This window comes from Populus alba, chromosome 1 (genome assembly GCF_005239225.2).
Source record: "Populus alba chromosome 1, ASM523922v2, whole genome shotgun sequence".
Classification (NCBI taxonomy): Eukaryota; Viridiplantae; Streptophyta; class Magnoliopsida; order Malpighiales; family Salicaceae; genus Populus; species Populus alba.
In genome coordinates, this window is record NC_133284.1 from 7,543,870 (window position 1) to 7,564,320 (window position 20,451).

At 33.4% G+C, this 20,451-nt stretch overlaps 4 protein-coding genes across 4 annotated transcripts; 1 reads left to right on the forward strand and 3 right to left on the reverse strand.

Moving 5' to 3' along the window:
- Positions 1-811: 811 nt before the first annotated feature.
- Positions 812-3,152, forward strand: LOC118036808 (uncharacterized). The gene is made up of 6 exons (XM_035042645.2): positions 812-1,067; positions 1,713-1,927; positions 2,021-2,086; positions 2,179-2,235; positions 2,320-2,439; positions 2,824-3,152. Exons 1-6 carry the CDS (start codon positions 812-814, stop codon positions 3,145-3,147), a joined length of 1,038 nt encoding a protein of 345 aa, XP_034898536.1. The 3' UTR covers positions 3,148-3,152.
- A 3,929-nt stretch (positions 3,153-7,081) lies between these two features.
- On the reverse strand, positions 7,082-10,933 carry LOC118036783 (GTP-binding protein YPTM2). The gene is made up of 8 exons (XM_035042605.2): positions 10,773-10,933; positions 10,498-10,570; positions 10,331-10,378; positions 10,198-10,245; positions 8,034-8,105; positions 7,793-7,948; positions 7,586-7,689; positions 7,082-7,421 (listed from the first exon to the last, which is right to left on the reverse strand). Exons 1-8 carry the CDS (start codon positions 10,784-10,786, stop codon positions 7,325-7,327), a joined length of 612 nt encoding a protein of 203 aa, XP_034898496.1. The 5' UTR covers positions 10,787-10,933; the 3' UTR covers positions 7,082-7,324.
- A 4,569-nt stretch (positions 10,934-15,502) lies between these two features.
- Positions 15,503-16,296, reverse strand: LOC118036789 (uncharacterized). Its single transcript, XM_035042620.2, has 2 exons — positions 16,033-16,296; positions 15,503-15,849 (listed from the first exon to the last, which is right to left on the reverse strand). The coding sequence occupies exons 1-2, from the start codon at positions 16,250-16,252 to the stop codon at positions 15,647-15,649; spliced, it is 423 nt and encodes a 140-aa protein (XP_034898511.1). The 5' UTR covers positions 16,253-16,296; the 3' UTR covers positions 15,503-15,646.
- A 150-nt stretch (positions 16,297-16,446) lies between these two features.
- LOC118036792 (flavanone 3-dioxygenase 3) lies at positions 16,447-19,601 on the reverse strand. Its single transcript, XM_035042622.2, has 3 exons — positions 18,612-19,601; positions 18,172-18,419; positions 16,447-17,515 (listed from the first exon to the last, which is right to left on the reverse strand). The coding sequence occupies exons 1-3, from the start codon at positions 18,843-18,845 to the stop codon at positions 16,939-16,941; spliced, it is 1,059 nt and encodes a 352-aa protein (XP_034898513.1). The 5' UTR covers positions 18,846-19,601; the 3' UTR covers positions 16,447-16,938.
- Positions 19,602-20,451: the final 850 nt, after the last annotated feature.

Below are 20,451 nucleotides of genomic sequence, written 5' to 3' on the forward strand. Positions count from 1 at the left end.
TTTTTATACATAATTTCTTAAATGTTTCATTTCTGTTTTCACTATTTTTTTTTTTAAAAGAAACCGTTCTGCAATGCCGGGGTAGTTTCGGTTTCAAAATCTCTGAAGGATCACATTGTAACACATCAACAAATTCAGGAATGTCATTGCAACTTTAAGGTTTGAGAAACACCCAAGGTTACCCCTCCATATAAACATTGAACATAAATAAATCCAGGCTGTGTTTGATTAGATTCTATCTGTCAAACTAACAATAAAAGAAAGTTAATTACCCATCCAAACTTGTCTTTTGTCTCTCCCTTAATTCCCTTTTTCTCAGTGAAACACGCAATATATATATATATATATATATATATATATATATATATATATATATATATATATATGGATAACAAAAATATTAGATATGTAGCCGGGTTTATAGAGTCTGGTTTTATAATCCAAATAAAACAGCTATTTAATCAGGAAAGTGACTTTGTTATTGCGTTAAGCATAATTAGGATATAAATAATTAAGATCTAATGGTCGATATTTCATCCGAAAACATCTCATAACATCTCAACCCTTTTAATTTTAAGTAACATGTAGAATGGATTATTTAAGTGTTTGACTTGGTTGGTTTTTCCTGATGTGATGTGACCTATTCACAGAAAATGACCAGATTTTCCTAATAAAATTGGCAAAAATATAAATAGGATACGTGTTGCCATAGTAAGGGAACCCGGACCTATAAATATAGGCTCAGCCTCATTCGGCAGGCTATGAGTAATTTGCTTCTAGGTTATAATCGCGCATCTCTCTCTAGACGAAAATGGTAAAAGAGGCAGCAAGAAAGTGCTCCCATTGTGGCCAAAATGGCCATAACTCAAGAACATGTACTAAGGATTGTATCAAATTGTTTGGAGTTAGCATTGAAAAACGTGAGCAAACAATTAAAGGAAGTGCTAGCTTAGATAACATAGCGTCCTTAGATGACATTTACGGTGCACATCATGTCGACCCTGGCTATAGTTCCGACGGCGTTATCGGTTTTAAGAGAGGCAGAACAGCGTATACAAGGAAGAAAGGTACGTGTGATCCATTTATTACATCTCATCATTCATCTCTTTGTTACTAAATGCTAATAACAATCTCGATGTTCACCGCGCCGGCAATTCCCGTACCCTGGACGGCAATAGCATATGGGAATACGTACCGAATGCCTTCCAGTCGATCATCATCGATAATAGCTATGGCATGCGATGACAATCGCTTGAGGTTTCTTTTCATAAAAGATTTCAATTATCGCAGTGGTTTATGGTTATGTCATGGGATAATCGCACTTGTTATTGTTTTATTGTATATCTTCTAGGGTTAATGTATTGTCAGGATTCTACTCGTTTATGTTGCGTCTGTTTCCATCGCCACCGGGTTTTTTTTATTCTTTCCGTCACCGATCATGTCTGCAGATAACGCTCATATATTCTATTTAGAAAAGAATATCCATAGACAAATGGAAGCTAAGTTGTTGGTTTGTTTTATTGATTTTTATTTCATGTTGATATATATCAACCAGATCTGGGCATGGGTGACACGAAATATCTGAAAGATAGATATGGTGTGTGTTTGGTTTAACGTATATCATTTTCAAGGACCATTGGAAGCGAGGTCTGGACAATGGATCATGGATTTAATTATTTGTGTGTTTGATTAACCTCTCGTATCATTTCCAGGCAAGCCATGGACCGAGGAGGAGCATAGAACGTTTTTATCTGGTCTAAGCAATCTTGGCAAGGGCGATTGGAGAGGCATTTCGAAGAAATTTGTGATTACTAGGACCCCAAGTCAGGTTGCAAGTCATGCACAGAAGTATTTTCTGAGACAGCAGGCTTCAAATGAGAAGAAGAAACGTAGATCAAGCCTCTTTGACATGACCTTCAAAGGAACTGTATGTCTCTTATAGCATCCACAACAATATATAGCGATTTCTCTTTCCCCGTGATAATTTACTGGACTTTGATGATCTTAATTATTACAGCAGGATCTGGCTTCTCATCAGGATGCTCCGAAACTGCCTTTAATTAAGACGTGTGGGAGCTCATCACAGGTAGTTCTAGCTTGCTTTTCAAGTTTATTCGCTCAAAAGTTACTTGTTTGAACAAGTGAAATTAGGTGTAATGGCTTGTTGCAATCAAACAGGCTAGCACCTCTTCAGCTTCACCATTGGGGAAAGCTGGCGAGGATATCCCATCACAAGTAAGTTCCACCTTCAGCAAGCAACTTTATATATCATTAACTGTATAGAACTCACTAATCATGTGTTTTTCTTCATCTTCACAGGCTATCAGCCCTTTACACCTCATCAACCAATTTCCTTTGCTTTGCTTGCATAATCCCCAGGTCATGAGTCCTACTCATGTCTTAGCCGGTACTGGCGTTTCAAACTACAATCCTTGCATGGTAAGAAAAAGTTTGGCTCTTGATACATATTTTTGTGAACTTTGACGGCATTAATTGAAAACATTTCTCTTCAGAACCGAGCTGCCTCTTTTATTTAAGGTACACAAACATTCATCCTATTATCCCCTGGCCTGCTCCTTTGCATCTTTCAGATATGTTCATCCTAGTCTGAAACCCTAAACTTTCTAGTTTACAAGCCAGATATGTTCTTCACATGTTAATTATATGTTTTTGGCATCTAGATAGATAAAAGCAAATATTTCCTGGAATTAGTAAACCAACATTACTTCAATTCTGTAATTACAAAGTACCATTTTCTTTTTCTTTTTTTTTTTTAATTTTTTCTCCAATAAATAATTCTGATCATCACCTATCTTCTTACAGCAACGAGTCCTTGCCAATGGACGGCGGAGCTTTCCGGCTAGTAAAGCAGCACCCTTTGTCTCCATGATGAACTATCCAAGGGCCTACCATCCTTACATGCTTAACAGCCCTGCAAGCCTGGCTGGTTGCGCACCTTGTATTGCCCATCAACCATCCGGTATCCCTTCACCAAGTTCATTTCCTCAGAGCTTTTCTCCACAAGGTGCTTCAACTTCATTAGCAAAAATGGAAGACCCTCTTGAGCTTAAAATTGGACAACCCCCTAAATCCCCCCAAGGAGCAAATTTATCACCCCCGGCATCTGGTGCCATTAGTGTTACATGAAGAAATTTAGCTTCAAAGTTCCCTGCATTAATCAGCAGTACGTGGAAGTCCAGAACTAGATTTTATATACTTCAGTTACTGTGCATTAAAAAAGTTTTGAATTATAGATTTTTTTTACCAATTATTTACCCTTTTTTGATTTATTATTATTATTATTATTAACAAGAATTAATTGAGGAAAAATCATTGTTACTATCCTCACATGTTATTGTTCATTAGAATAGTAATGTGTTTTTTTTTCTTTTCTTTTTAATTTTTTTTTATCATTTTCATATTTCAATATTGGGTTTATTGAAAATTAAATTTTGTTATTTATTGTGGTGTCCTTTCAACAAGATTATTATAGTCTCAGAAAAACATCACAATATTGGATTGATGCTCATTTTTACGGTCGTTTATTTTTTTCTATCATATTATTAAATAAAAATGGTGTACCATATTATTAAATAAAAATTGATTCTAAAAAAGATGTAATTATTATGAATTGGTTTTCATGATTTATTTCAATTTACTTTCTATAGAGTTACCATAATCTTTGAAAAATATGCCAGCATTGGGCTGGTGCTTGATTTTTTGAGCATTTTTTTTATCATATTATTAAATAATAGATTATTCTAGAAAAAAAAACATAATTACTGAGAATTAAGTTTCATGATTTATTTCAATTTATTTTTTATAGGGTTATTATGGTCTCATAAAAATATCTCGGTATTGTGTTGGTACTCAGTTTTGCAAGCGTCTATATTTTTATCATTTAATTGAATGAAAATCATTTCAAGAAAAAAAAAATGAAGTTATTAAACTCAGTGAAGTTCATGATCTAAGTTATGGGTTTAGTGGGTTAACCTAAATTTATTCGGGTTGATCTAATGTGTCGCCAACTCAATATTGTTTTAAGAAAAATTCTGGTTCTTTTCATTAGTGTTTTTTATTATAAAGAACAATGTGATTTTAAGTGTTCCTATAGTGTGGAAAAGTTTAATTTGATTTCTAAAGTTTTTAATTTTTACATATTTATTGATCCCTATATGATTTTAAGTGTTAATGTTTCAATTCCAAAACCTTTTTTTTTTTTTTATGTTGAGAGTGGAGAAGACGTTAGTATATGAAGAGGAGAAAGAGTTTTCAACCGCCATACTTTGACCATAAAAAGCCAATTTTGATGTTAATGGGTTCATAACAAATTGAATAAAAGCAACAGAGACATTTATGTAATATTTTTTTGTTGTGGTTTACCAACTGAAACCACAATAAAAAAATCTATATTGGTAATTTTAAACAGAAAAAACGATGTAATATTTTTTTTGGCATTGCTAACATGTCAATTGACAGAAATTCCATCGGTAATTTTAAGAGAAATTAAAACCCAACAGTAGTTCTCAACTCATTTTTATATTCTTTTTTTCAAAACAAATTATAACAACCCTCTCATCTCCATGAAAACATTCGATAGCCGCCTCATAAGCTCTACAAATCTAACCACCATAACCTATAAACATTAACACAACATTCCTTCAAAGGCTCGAGCTTCCTTCCCTTGATTTCATTTCATGTCAAGCTTCACTCTACCAACTTTGATATTCATTAGGGATGATAATGGCAATAAAGCCCTTGGTTTGTAATAACTCTCGAAGTTACATGGTTTGAACCATTATTTTGTTGGTACCTATTTAAAATCTTTCAAAACCTCGAGGCTCTAAATCCAATTATAATTATGAATGATAATGGCCTGGCTTTTAAATGACACCACTAATAATATTGTTAATGTCATGATTCTAATAATCTATTTATCCTTCCTTGGCAAAATGACTATCTATTATCGATGGCTTTTTAGAAATTCCCACAAATGACGCCGTTGATTAGGTCTATTTATATCTCATGGGTTTGAAGGCCAAGTTGAGGCTTGAGATAATATTGTTAATGTCCTAGTTCTAGCAATCGATCTATTCATCATTCCTTGGCAAAGTGGCTAGTAGATTATGCTTGTTACCTGTAAAATGTCATTTTTTATATATTTAGGAACTCTTCAACAATTAAATTAATGTTAGTTCAGAGGAAGATCAATTATACTTTTGAGAAAATGATTTTTTAGGATAGATCTACCATTGTAAAATAGAGAGAAGAAAACTGAATTAGCATGGAGATTATCTTTTCTTTTTTTATAGCTTTTGGGGTCTTTTCCCTTATGCTAGGGGAAATGGTTGACGTATTAGCAAAATATCTTTGTCTTGTCAAAATAAAAAAATCTCTTACGTATTAGGATAAGATATCCTTGTCTTGTTAGGACAAAAATATATCTAGCTCATCATGATAAAATATCTTTGACCTACAGCCTTATTAGGGAGCTTGAGATTCTTTTGGAGTTAAAGAAAGTATATGACTAGTATTGGTGAATCTGGTAGATTATCAGACTCATAGACTTTGGAAGATGGTGAGTCTGGCAGCTCATCAGACCCACGTATGTCTGGGTTCAGCGCTTGACTAAGCTTATAGATGGTAGGTTTGACAGCTTACCAAACCCATACACCCTAAACTTAATGATTAACCGAGCATGAAAATTATGAGTCTGGCAACTCACTAGAACTTTGCACATCTAGGCTTAATGCTTGGCTATGCCTAGAAATGGTGGGTCATAGCCCTCTTTTTGGCCATGCTTATGAAAGACAATCCCATATAAATAAAAAAACAATAAATATTGATCCATCACAAACCTATAAAGCATAAATTCTTTGCACAAAACACACACACACTCTTTAGTGTTGAATTCATGTGGGCTTTGAATTTTGAGATTTGTTCATGTTTTTTAGTCTTGGAACATATGGTGTAGATTTAGGATTTTATATTAATTAGTTTTGAAATATCAAGATTTGGCATTTTGAATTTTTGTTTGTTTACTTGATCAAAGATCAAGAGACTTTATAAAAAAGATCATTTAATTTAATTACTCAATGTTTATGTATTTTATTTGTTATTGGCAAGGAGATAGATTAGAAATAATATCGTTGGTTGTAGAGTGGGTTCGAGGGTGTTTGGGAGTGTGGTGGCGGTTGCTTTTCAAATAGCTTTTCGTGCCAAAAAGCATGACAATAATGTTTTTTTATTTTTTAAAAATCATTTTTGATATCAGCACATCAAAACGATTCAAAAAGTACAAACCACATTTAATTTTAGCAAAAAAAAAATTGAAAATTTTCAAAAAACCGGTTGCACCGCAGTGCCAAACGGGCACTTCAACTCATATCTTCTCATAAAAATAAATAAATAAAGACCTAATGAATTTATTAAATATTAATTAAAAAAACGTAGATTTTATCATTTGAATTTTTTGAAAAAAAAGTTGTGTAAATGGATAAATAGGTCGTGTCAACAACACGTTTCTAAAAGAAAAGGAACGATAAAATAAAAGGATTTATGTCGTTTCTTTTATGGCATTTTACAACAAAAAAATTATGTTCCACTTGGGGTAATTTTGTAAACCACGTGATAACTGTCACCTAGAAAATAATAATAATAACCCTTAAACCAAACCACAATAAAAGGCAAATAAAAGTAAAATCTGAAACTTGGAGGGTGGCGTCACACTATCAAATATTGCATAGTTAAGTTCAATGCGAGGGCTGTATCAATCATAAGAGTGCAGAAAGACTCCTAGATAAATCCAAGGTTTGCCTAAATTGTAATATGCTGGACAAACTTGCAAGAGTCTGTGAAGGATTAAGACATCAATATTTTGTATTTTTTTTGTATTTTGATGTATTGATATTAAAAATACAAAAACAAAATCTGAAAAAAAATCACAAAAAATACTTCTAAAAAACAAATTATACTATAATACCAAACACACAAGCAAAGATTGCATGTGTACTCTAGGAAGCATGAAATTTGCCTCAAGAGATTTCAAATTAACAACGGAAATTGTTCGGCTAATTGAAAATAATTGAAAAGAAGTTTGTGCTTCAAAAACTTGGGGTAGTCCGTGGAAGAAAGAATATAACAGTAACATTTAGTACCTGCATGCCACGCATCTTTTGTACAAGCCATTTAACAAATAGAATCAAGACTAGTAACAATAAGGAACTTTGTTGAATTTCTTATGGAACAACTGAGAAAGCACATTTTTGAATAGTTTAAAACGGGGGTAGCCTGCTGTTCAAGGACAACTGAGAAACCATGCAAACTAGGAAGAGCAGCAGCCAGTGTTCTGGTTAACAGGCTGTCCACGTATCTGCACAGTGGGTGGCCTTGCATTGTTCGCTGCAGGTTGACTTGCCATCCTGTGGAAGTAGAGGAAATTATGAGGAAGGAAACTGCTAAGAAACGTACTTGTTTCTTTACCGCTCAACAAACCACTTTTTCTCTGTGCATCTTCTCACTTTAAATCTATGTTCTAGTATTTCACAAATATATATACATATCACCAATTCATTTAAAAAGGTACCTGTTCTTGATGTCAGCAGCCATGGCCATAAAGGCTTGCTCCACATTGATGGCATTTTTTGCACTTGTTTCCATGAAGGGAATACCAATTTCATCTGCAAATGCCTTTTGAAAGCCAGATAAACAGTAGGAAAACAAGCATACTTTAGTAATCAGTAGTTCAGAAGCAGCTATGGCGATAGATGATAGCATGGGAGATCAGTTTTACCTTAGCTGTTTCATATGAAACAACTTTGTTGGCAGTGAGGTCGGACTTGTTCCCAACCAGAAGCTTGTTAACATTTTCACTTGCATATCGATCAATTTCATTTAACCATTGCTTAACATTGTTGAAACTCTCTTGGTCCGTCACATCATAAACTATCTGCGACATTATGCAGCATTAACAAAAACAAATTTAGGGATACAAGAGGTAAAATGCCAAAAATATAAATGAATGCAAAACTCACTATAATGCCATGTGCCCCACGGTAGTAGCTGCTAGTGATTGTCCTGAACCGCTCTTGCCCTGCAGTGTCCCACTGGAAAACGACACAAGGCAGACATCACCAGCAAACAGAAGAAAATTTGACATGAGCATTGTTATTATCCGTTTTTGGCCACCCACATAAACAAAAAATCAGAAAAAAATTAAAAAATACAAAAAAAATTGAAAAAATGTTGGAAGAAAATACAAAATATATCAATAAGAAGAATATACCAGAACACCCAGAAAATTACCAAAAACTGATTAAGACTTGTACAAGATTAGGAAATTTGATAGTGTATTTTCAAGGGATTAAGGCTCTATTGGCAAAGAAAAATTCAATTTGAGGAAGGAAATTCAAAATTGGATGTTGAAGGACTCAATTTAAATTTTTTAAGGTCTAATTGAATTTATTGAGGAATTAATTGCAAGAAAATTTGATTTTTTGAAGTCAATTTAAGCATTAATTAGAAGAAATTAGAGTCTAGGGGTTGAATTATAATTTTTAAAGAGTTAATTTAGTCAAATTAGGGCCTTAATTGCATAAATATTGAAGTTTGATGGGCAAAAAGGGAGGAAAAAGAAAAAAAATTATTGACAGGGAAGCTAAATGTGAAGGTTTGAGAGGCTAACACAAAATTTTCTCAAGTTTCTTAATCTTAGCAAGTTTGTGAGAGGCAAAACTTTCCAAATAAAAGAAAAGAGAGACAGTAGCTATTCTAGCTATATCATCTTATCCAAAAGCAAGCCTTTGTGGCCTACTTAAGGTGTTTTTTTATTTGTTTTGTTTTATATTAATGTTTACAAGCATAGAAAAGAGGTTTAGAATGTTTAACAAATGATGTTACATTCACCTCTTTGTTGTTGTGATATTTATTTAATGAAGTTATTTCGATGTTTTTGATACATTAAAGTTTTTGTTTAAGTTTGTTTTCGATATACAATATTGTTTTAGTTTTTGTTTAGCTTAGGCTATGCATGTTAAAGTAAGAGTGTTTAAACTGGGTTTGTTAGACTTGTTCATGCACAAAACGAGTTCATTAAACTAATTTTGAATCCATGTTGCATGAACATATATTTTATTTTAAGTTGATAGCTTTTTTGATTTGGTATCTCATGTTTGATTTTGATGCTTCGATATTTTTTTTTTTGTAAATTTCTTGGTTCAAACATGTTTGTGTATGATATTATGACTTGTTGGGATAAAAAAGCATGCTTTAGAAGCCAAAAATTCCATTTTCTGGGCTTGACAGTGGCTGCCTTTGCTAGAGATTTTCTAGGTTTTCTGGGTATGTTCTTCGTGTTTTTTTAAAGAACATTGCCTTAACCCCTAGATTTGGACCATTTCTTTGCGCAAACACCTTCGTTATGCATAATTAGTAGATAATCTAGTGTTTATTTGCATCAATAACATGTTTTTTTATAGGTTTTAATCCTAGGGTTTTGATTTTGAGCAGAAATCCATTTTGAAAAAAATCATGATGCTTTAGTGATAATCAAAGTAAATGGATACTAGATTATTGGTCTTTGCATGATTTCCAACATGTATGTGCCTTCATTTCGACCAATTCTGGTCATTTTGGAACCCATGTTGCAGGGTTCATGTTCGATGTTCTTGGTGTTCATCTTTTTTGTGTGTTTGATTTGTTTTGTTCAAGAGTTTTTTAGTTTGTGTTTTTTGGGTGTTTAATTTGTTTTTTGGCTTTTGTTTTGTTTTTGGGTTGTTTTCAGATCAAACCATAATTTTTTGTTCGGTTTATGGTTGAACAAAAATTTTTGGATCAACCCAATCAGGTCATATAAAAAAAAATGGGTCAATGGGTGTTTGGTTTGCCATAATTTTTTTTAAAGGGTTTTAATACCCACATGATATCGGGTAGTAGATCAAAGCAATCAAGTCACAAATACAACTAAAATTTGAAAATCAGAGGATCGCAATACTATTCATTATACCAGACGCACGAGGAGTTAAAGACACAAAAAAGTTAGTATAATAGAAACAGGAGACAAACATAAAATAAGTCTCGAACAATTCTCAAAATGATGTTATTGGGAGCTACCCTATTAAAACTTAAGGTGTTCACCGTAATAAGTTTCCCCTGAATACTAAACAAACAATATCTAAGAATATGAAAAGAGCATCTTACAATTTGAAGTTTAATGGTTTTTCCATCTTGCTCCACAGTGCGAATTTTCTGCAGAACAGAAAATCAAATTTATCAGTCGCATTCTCAAATCAAACCAACACTAGCGCAAGTCAACAACTCTCTAGAATCTTACGAAGTCAACTCCAATTGTGCTGATGTAACTTTCCAGATACGAATCATCCTGCATTGAAAAGATTAAAAAAGCAAATTCAACGCATCAAACCTTCACAATCTAATGAGCTTGCAATGACGGCAATCAGCAAAAAGAGAAGACAACAGGCCAAAAAAATTTAATCTTACAGCAAATCTCAAAAGCAGACAGGATTTGCCAACACCAGAATCCCCAATCAGCAAAAGCTTAAACAAATAATCACTGCCACCAAAACAAAATTATTCAATTTAATTACAACCCATATCATAAAACTGAAGCACACACAAAACCCACAAACCAGAACCAATGAATCACCCTTATTACTACAGATCCAATTAACTCCCTAAAATATTCACATATCCCAACAAAATCCAATTCTTTATACGAAAAGTTTCAAAAAAAAGTCGAGATCTTTGTAACTTACTATTCAGGTGTCATGGCTGTTAGTAAATTCGACCGGGAATTGAACCGGTCTGGAGAGCAACGAATCTGAAATCTGACAGGCAAATGTAAAAACTAGGAGAAAGAGAGTTATGAGCGACGATAAAAATGGAAAACCAAGAAGTGTTTTTTTATATATGCATATAAATATATATGGGACCGGCAGCTTGGGGGCTTTAAATAGTTAATATAACATAGGACCAGCCCGAGGTGGCAGACTGATTACTAATATATGGACCATTAAACTTCAATACTAGAAAGGGAACAACCCAAAACTTACAAAGCCCAAGAGACATTAAGCACACTTGTACTGTGATGACCTTGGTCACAGAACGGCATCGCTTTCAACATCTTGAATGCAGCTGCTTATGGAGACGTCAAAAGGAAGAAACTTTAGACAAATTTTGAGCTTTACATGAGTCTCCGAGTCATGGCTTCCTATGATTTTTGGCTCAGATTCATGTTGGCAGAGTGGCATTGCTATAAACATCTTGAATGCAGCTTTGAGGGGACGTCAAAAGGAAGAAACTTCAGACAAATTTTGAGCTTTACATGAGTCTCCGAGTCATGGCTTGCTATGCTTTTTGGCTCAGCTTCATGTTAACAGAGTGGCATTGCTTTAAACATCTTGAATGTAGCTTGAGGGGATGTCAAAAGGAAGAAACTTTAGACAAATTTCGAGTTTTACATGAGTCTCCAAGTCATGGCTTCATATGATTTTTGGGTCAACTTCATGTTGGCAGAGTGCAAAACCAGGAACATCTATGATCACAATTTTTTTGCCTTCATTTTTTTTTTTTTGAAACAAATTGAATTCGACTTGTTAGATAGCTGCATGCTCTTCATTTTTTTCTATTTTGATTATATTCAATAAGATTTTACTTTTTATTTATTAGATCATTTCTTTTTAATTTGATTTTTTATAATTTAATTCACTAGATGATTTTGTTAAATAAATTAAATATAAAGTAATAATTTTCAGCTCATAATATTGTGTCCAATCTCTATGAAAATAAACTATAGTGTCATAACTCAAAATATATTTTGTTTGTCAAATCATATTGGACCTTGACCCACATATTGTTTTTTTCCTTGGTACAGTTACAAGCAAGGCCTGTCGTACATAGTTAGCTTTTACAGTTCAAACCTAGCTTTATAAACAGTAACTGATTTGAGCCCAATTACAAGCACAAAATTGATTCGGCTTTTCTGAAAAATGCCCGAGTTTTGGGGGTTTTTGAACTGTAGAATTACATTGTAGCGACTCTTACACATTATTGTTGTGGATTATAATAATGATTTTTATTTTATTTTTTTCATCAAACTTTTTATTTTATTTTATTTTATTTTATTCTAGTATTATGTGTTCTTTGTTTTTTCAGTTGAGGTTTTTATCCTTTATATTTTATTAAGATGTGAAGATTTTGATAAAATTTTAGAGATTGAATGCTAGTAAATTTAATTATTTATTGTTTTAATTTGAAGCATTAAGATACAATTAACAAACATAAGAACTAACATGAGAAATAAAAAACACTAGGGTGCCCTATCTCAAATTCATTTGGAAAAGCTAACTTAGTCGTCCCTAAATTTTGTTCTAGCTTTGTTTGAGGTCCTTTTAGTTTTTGATATAAAAATTTATTTTATTTATATTTTAGTATGTGGATTGAGAAAGAGAGAGAAAGCCATTGAAAAACATTAAAGAAAAGAGAAAGTTATCAATTTACCATGTTTCGACAATAAAAAAAGTTGATTTTAGTGTAGGTGAGTTCTATTTGATGAGATGAGTTTTATTAAGCTATTGTTTACTATTTTTCTTGCTGGAAAAAGTAAATCAAGTTTGAAAAAAAGCTTTTTTTTTTTTTTTTCTTTTGATTTATTAAGAAAAACTAAATTGTTTGGGTTTTTTAAATAGTGCATGTGCATTATAGCACCTCTCACAAATCATCGTAAACTATAATAGTGATTTTTTTTCATTTTGATTACCAAATATTTTTCTTCATTTCTTCCTTTTATTTTATGTTTATGTGTTTTTTCGATTGACAGTTTCTAGTTTTTGCATTTTCTTGAGATGTAAAGGTTGCAATAAGGTTTTAGAGTTTGATTGTGGGCTGATTGATTTAAATAAGTGTTTTTTTTTTTTCATTTATAACATTAATTATGACACAATTAAAAGACCAAGAACCAAACCGAGAAAAAGAAACTAAGGTGATTTATCTCAATTGTATGTAGAAAAGTTATCTTTAATCCCTATATTCTACATTGACTTTGTTTTTGGTCTTTTAATTTTGAAATAATTTTTGTTACAAAACTTGATTTTGTTTTTGGTAGGAAAAAGATGAGAGAGAAAGTTACTACATAAGGGAGAAAAGAGAGAAAATTGTGGTTGACCACATTTTATAACTGAAAAAGTTGTTAGGGGTGAGAAAAAAAATTCAAATAATTAATTAAATTGAGAAAATAAAAAAAATTAACAAAAAAAATTAAATCAAGAAAAAAAATCAAATTAACTGATTAGAAAATCACAAAATAATTTTGTTTCATTTTAGTCTTTAAAGTCTGAACCGACCAAACCGGTTCAAGTAGCACTTGAAAAAAAAACATATTCAAATAAAATATGTTTTCTAACCCTAAACCTAAATCATTATCCTCTGAGATAAAAGTGGCTAGCCCTTTCTCTATACTCTATGTGTCTCGCGTCTATCTCATATTTGCATCCTCCTTCTTCAAACCAAGATTTAGGCTTGATTTGGACATGTGCTCCCATTCTAGTCCAACTCTAAATGTTAAACATTGTGTTAGTCTTTCCCATGAAGGGTCATACTTGGTGTGCCATTCAAGTCAAAGTAATTTGACATTTTTTTATAAGCTATGGGGACCGGTTCCTTTCTCTTGTTACTCTATAATCTATAATCAATTAGACAACTTGAATGTTTCAATTTTTGCGTTTTTAAGTTAAGCCTTTTCTTGCATGGAATCTCACCCCTTTCATTTTATCATATATGAAAAGTTATGAAATTTCTTTGATCCAACAACGAAACTTACAGATTAAGATTGAGAAGCAATAGCTAAAAATTAGAATAATTTTGGTTTGAACCTGTTTCAAAGGAAAAACTAACGAACTAAATCAAACCAAACTAATATTGATCAGCTTGAACTGGTTTTCGGTTTGGTTTAAAAACTTGAAAAAAATTAATTTCAGTTTGGTTGTTTATTTTAGTCCAAAACCAGACCGAACTGAAAATGCTCAACTCTGGTTATTGTGTTAATGAATTCTACTTGATAAGAGTATTTTCATTAAGCTGTTTTTACCCTTCAATTTGTCAAAAAAAAAAAAAAAATCAAGGTTGAGGAAGATTTTTTTACAATTTTGTTTTTGTATTTTTAGACCAATTTAGAAGTGTTTTATATTAAGGAATTGGTTTATTAAGGTTCTAAAAGTATTTTATGTATTATTTGATGAAAATAAGTTGAAAAATAATTTTTTAATTTCAAATAACACTAATTTTATTTTCAGTTTACCTCTACAATGGTTGTAATCTTATCAAGTAAATGACATATTATTTATTTATATATTTTCTTTTTTTTTTAAAAAGCACATGATATATGTCATCCACCCCTTAAACCAAAAGGAAAAAACCTAGGAGCTCAGCCTGATGTTATGCAAGTCCACACATTTGATCTTTTTTTTTTTCTTGCTTTAATTATTTTTCTCCAATTTAAATTGAAATTCATTAATATAAATTAATTAAGATTATGTTTGGGATATTATTTTGTTGAATACCATTAAATTTCTAGTTTTTTTCATCAAATAAGATCATAACATTCTTTTATAACATTAGAAGATGTTCTTTAATTCAAACTATAGTGATTTTTTTCTTATTTTTTATTAAATCACTTTCTTGCAAATATTGTTTTTTAGTAATGTATAATTAAATATAAGATTCAACTCTTAATCTAAGTTGTAAATTATATATATATATATATATATATATATATTAACTTGAGTTAATTCAACTCAATTCAAAACATTATTATCCAAATAAATATTTTTGAAAAAGGGTGAAAGGATGGTGTTTTTATAAAAATTTTCTTGGTTTTTTAAAAAAGGTTACACTCATCATTTTTTTACGTTAGAAATAATTTTTGATCCAGTTTATTTAATAAATGTATGGGTTGTGTACTTGGCATAGAAAATTTGATCTCAGGATATTTTTAACAGTAAAACCAAATAACAATGAAGATATATAGTATTATTAATATTAGGTTGAAGACAATGATGCATCCATTGAAATTGGGATTCCGAATTCCTTCTACCACTGGGCACCGATCAAACGGTGGAGGAAATTCGTAGATCCCAATTTTGGTGGACTGATCGCAATTTTTAGATTTAACAAATTTGGTGAAATTAACTCCAAATTTGGAGGAATCTATTCAACTGCACAAAATAGGAGGAACATGCGGATACACTGCAATAGCATTTAGAACCGGGCATCTTCTTTCATTCTCAATAAAGAAAGCACGAAACTTTAATCAACATTCGCAAGATTTGCATACTTGCAAAGGCCCTCGATCATGTTCCCACATGCAAATTAAAAGGAAAAAAAGAAAAAAAAAAAAACCCAGCAGGAATTATTTCCATGTCTAGAATATCAAAATCTTCAAAACAAGTAGCCAGGTAATCTCAATATAAAAATGTGTGCATACATCGAAAGTAATTTTTCATCAGAACATTATTATGCATACGTACCGAGTTCATCAATTTAGTGTCATAACAGACATTGGAAAATAAATAAAAACTCAAGATGGATGGAAGTTCAAGAAATAAAACAACATCCTATTCTAAGAATTGCACTGCTAAAGAAAATGAAGATCAGTTTTGATCAGTTTTCTGGGACTTTGGTGATGTTTTGTTTGTTTTGGCATGTCCGAATCTCCTTGATCGAGTGGTAGAAACCCTGTTTGCGTACCGTCACTATCAGTATCAATGTCTCCTTCAATTGTCAATCCTTCAATCCTCGCAGCTATGGAATCCATATTTCTAACTCCCACATTTACGTCTGCAGAAAATGTAAAAAGAAATTAAAAATCCATGAGAGACGAATTCTACGAGAGCAAGATTCATCCAATGATATCAATAAGAAGGAACTGATCATATCAATCAAACTATAAACTCATTGGCCATACAACTTAATAAACAGTCATTTGGATCATGTCTGTCATGCTCTAAACCCTTTTATTACCTGGATTGGAAAAGAACCATAAAACAAGGCCACAAAGAAGCAGCACGAATGGAATAACATGGACAGCATTTTCTGCAAACTTCGCACGTGACTTCTCCTTCATCGCCAATTCCACCATTGGATCATAGGCTGGCAGCTGATTCAATTCCATGGACGATGACATTCTCATCCCTGGAGTTCCCTCATTGGGCGACGAGTGCATATAGTACTGATCAGCCATCCTGTGCTTGAAGTAATCGTCGTCCGCAACCCGGTTCCAGCTTGCTGATCTATGCATTTTTTGTGTTTGTTTGGCAAGAACAATGACAAGAAAGAAAGAAAAAACGGAATGAAGAAGAAGGAGAAAGGATTATATATATATATATATATATATGGACAAAAATGGAAGTGTATTTTTTATGATGGTTCGTTGATGAATTCAAGGAAAACGGCTTGGATTAGGGGGAATCTGTTTTTTTGGCTGTCCTCTTTTTCTGTGTAAGAGGGTTTGTTAGGTGAATTAGTCTTTGTTAGTTATTATTACAACCTCGTCATTAAATACAAGGAAATGTGTTCAAGGACGGACTTCTTTTTTGAGAAAATCATCAAATTATCTCATCATTTATTCTTAAGAAAACTATCCAAACTTGTCATTACATCTCATCTTAATCTATCATCTAATGAAAATTAAGAGTAGAGAAGGCCAAAGCCCCAACTCTATAAACCCACTAGACCTGGGTGGGTAATAACAGAGAAACATGGAAAAAGGGCAGAAGACCAAACCAGCACGGTTGACTCTAAACCAGAAGGACCAAACTGCTAAAATAAACTATGATCACCAAGAACTAATACATAATCCTGACAACAAGCCAAGTAAAATAGCTATTTCATTTGCTACTTAACACACTGTAGAGAGAGAAGTTGCATCTAGGCCTTGATCTTTAGTTTATCGATGAAGTTCTTTCCTTCTGCGATGTCATTCTTGCATAGAAAATCCAGGAAATCTCTGAAGCTGCTGTCTTTATATTTCTTAGGATGTTGACCATCCACAAGCTCCTCTGCAGTCCCCATTTTCTCATCCATACCCATACTATGTAGGCTAGCGATTGAGATTCTAGTCCTTTCAGAATTCAGTATGGCCCTATGCACAACACTTTTGTACAAGCCATTGCTTAGTACCTCAAGATGGTCCCCTATGTGGACCTGAAGAGCACCATGAACGTCCGGGATTAGCTTCCACTTGCCATCTCTTTTGTCTATGACTTCAAGGCCAGCCGAGTTCTGGAGGACAATGCTTAAGCAAGTGTAGTCCGAATGCGGCGGCAATCCAAGTGTGAGTTCAGGGTTTGGGCATGGAGGGTAGCAATTAACTGCCGTGACTTGCATTCCATCCTCCATCTGGTTGCTCAAGTAACTTGGACCTAGCCCAAGGCTCTCATTGATGGCTCCCATTACCTCCAAGGCTAGTTTCATCACTTCTTTGCAATATTTCCCCATGTTTTCCCTGAAGTGCAAAAATGTTGCCTAAGAAGTTAGGACATTTTATACTGGGCCATTTCATGACATTTTCATAAAGGGATTATGCAGATTTAGCATGTCTATTTTATTTATTTATTTGGGGGGGGGGGGTGAATTCAGTATGTCTAATTCAAAAGATGCAGGCATTTGTGATTATGCGTCACATATTGAATAAGATTTGTCCTCTACTGAAGGAGAAATCTAGGAATTTCTTAAGAAAAGACAAACAGAGATTCATGCAATTGGACCCCGAATTAATGAGATTCATAAGTTATAAGATGCGTTCCATTTGCATTGTTTTGCTGAGACAATTAATATAATTGGCATATAGTAAATTAAAATGACAACTTGGGATTATTGAACTATTTATTTAGTCTAGTGGTATCTATTCTTGCAAAAGCAAGGGAGAAAAATCGGAAATTGTAAGCAGAACATTATGATTATTATTATTATACGGATTGGATTCATACAAGGCATATGATCTGGTATACGAAATCCCAATATTATTATTGACCGTGCGTGATTGATTTGATCTACGTACTCAAGTAAAAAAGTGTCTGTTGCTTGCATATAAATATCAAGTCTTGCCTTTATGGCCTTGAGAATGAGAAGAAAAAAACAACTTAAGATAAAAATAACTACCTGTAATGAGGTGGATTTTTTGGCCATAGATGAATCCAGTCAGATAAAGGATGTGCATAATGCTTGAGGAAAACCCTCCAAAACTGGAATTTGTCATCTCCATCTTTGAGGCTCGTCCCGTACCTCACTGGTTTCTTTACATCATTAGACATGAACTTCACCTTCTCTTCGGCAGGTAATTTGAAAAAATCCGACGCCACAGAAAGTGCTCCATCCAATATTGATTGGCAAATTCCATGGTTGACAATCTGTGTGATCAATATGGAAGCAGAAAATAAAGTAAAAAATGAATGCTGTCGAGTTCCTTAAATTTATGCTGTAAGCTTGTTACGCTAGTCCAAGCAATAGAGATTGATATATATCCCATTACTTGTACATGTTGAACAGCCATTATATATAACTTGAAAAGGCTAGCTTGTGTAAAATATTGCGATACTTACTTGAAAGTATCCCACTTGGTGACAAGCATTTCCAATTTCTTTAATGGCATTAGCCCTCTGTGTAGCATCCTGCCTCAACCTAGAAAAATCAATAACAGGCACACTGGCAGTCTCTGGAGTCAAGCTCGGACGATTTGAAGATGGAATTACATAACAATCTGGCACGTATGGCCAGCTTCTCTCTTGCGCACTGTTGCCAATTGTAAACGAACTTGAGCTATCCTTTTTTTCCATCTCAAAACCTCAACCAAAAAATGCCTCAAAAAAGGCTCAAAATAGTACCAAAATATGAGTAGAACGATAAGCAGGTGAAATAAAAACTTGACGGTTTGGTAGAGTATCCAAGAATGGGGTTTATAATGGAGAGTTTTGAGTGTCAAAAGTAAGTTTGTTAGTACTTTGGACAAGCAGACCAGTTTGAAGAGTAAAAGCTGCTACGTTTTCCTGCTATTCTAATGTAGACAATATGTCAAAACTGGGAAAAATCATCTGTTCTCTATCCCATCCAGCGATTGATAAAAGCTAGAAAACAAAGTGAAATTTTTGCAGGAAAGTCATGGGAAGTTGTGGATTTATGTAGCCAGTTGATTGAATTGAACTTGGCAAGCAATTAACGCACCTTTAAAACCAACTAGGCTAAAGGGGGTCTCTCTGTTGAACATGTGTTAAGCCACAAGCCCACTTGCATTGTCGCCTCCTCAAAACTGCTGGTATTGAGGCCCGTTGTTTTTCAGATGTGGATAGAGCATCCTAATTATGACCACCTTGATTCAATCACACACTTGCGAAGGCCTTGTTTAATACACATATCTTTCTTGCAAGCAGCCAGGCCCTAGCTCCATGGCTGCTCTGGATACCCAGGAAAAGTTCGTTTTGAGCCAACAAATTTTGAAAGACACCATCCAGTTTTGCCTACATCATGATCATGAAAAAGACTAGTACTTAAAAAGCATTAATCGCATTCAGTGAGCAATTCATGTACTTTTCCTAGAGACTGATAAATTCTATCAGCATGTCTGTGCACGACTGATGTCCAGAATTGACCCAGAGCATGTTGTCTTCAGACGGATTTATATATTTCGTTTTGATTATTTCCTCCATATTCTTGAAAATAAGGGTTAGACCGGTGTGCGTACAGTACTGTGCATATTCGCATGCAAGAACGTGCATCTAAACCATTCGGATGTGTTGAAAAGCTGCAGCCTTTAGCTCTCATGTAATTTCTTTCGGCTTTATGAAGTTGGTCCAACGGTTTGGTGCATCCTAGTAGCCATTCCCTAAAATAATCCAAATTGTGCAAATCCTAATCAGCTCCCATCACCTGTTCTACAAGCAATCATTCGTTATTTGATTTGCTATAAGTGGACATGGAAATCAGTAAAATTGCTCTCAAGTCAAAAACTAAGAATTAATTTGGAGTTGGAAGGGGGTTCAACTTCCTTAACCTTTTCTCCTCACCCACCTCACCAACTATAAAGAAAATGAATAGAACTTCCGACACAATAGAGGACGATGGTTCGACCACCCACTTCGGCTGATAAACTATACTGTCCACATCTTGCTCCAATCCATCTACAACGTGACAAAAATGTTAAATTAGTGGATGTTATGGAGGTTAAACTACACATGTAGTCCCTCAATTCTTACATTTCAGTCATTTTAACCCCTCCACTACGAATTTCAGCTCAGCAACCCTTATATATACTTTCCATTTGTGTTCTTTCATGTCCTCATTTTCACTTATAAGAATATCTGAGGAAACACATGACATCCATATAATGACCATAATTTGTATGAAGGACAGAAACAGCAATGAATTGAAAGTATAAGGGTTACTGTG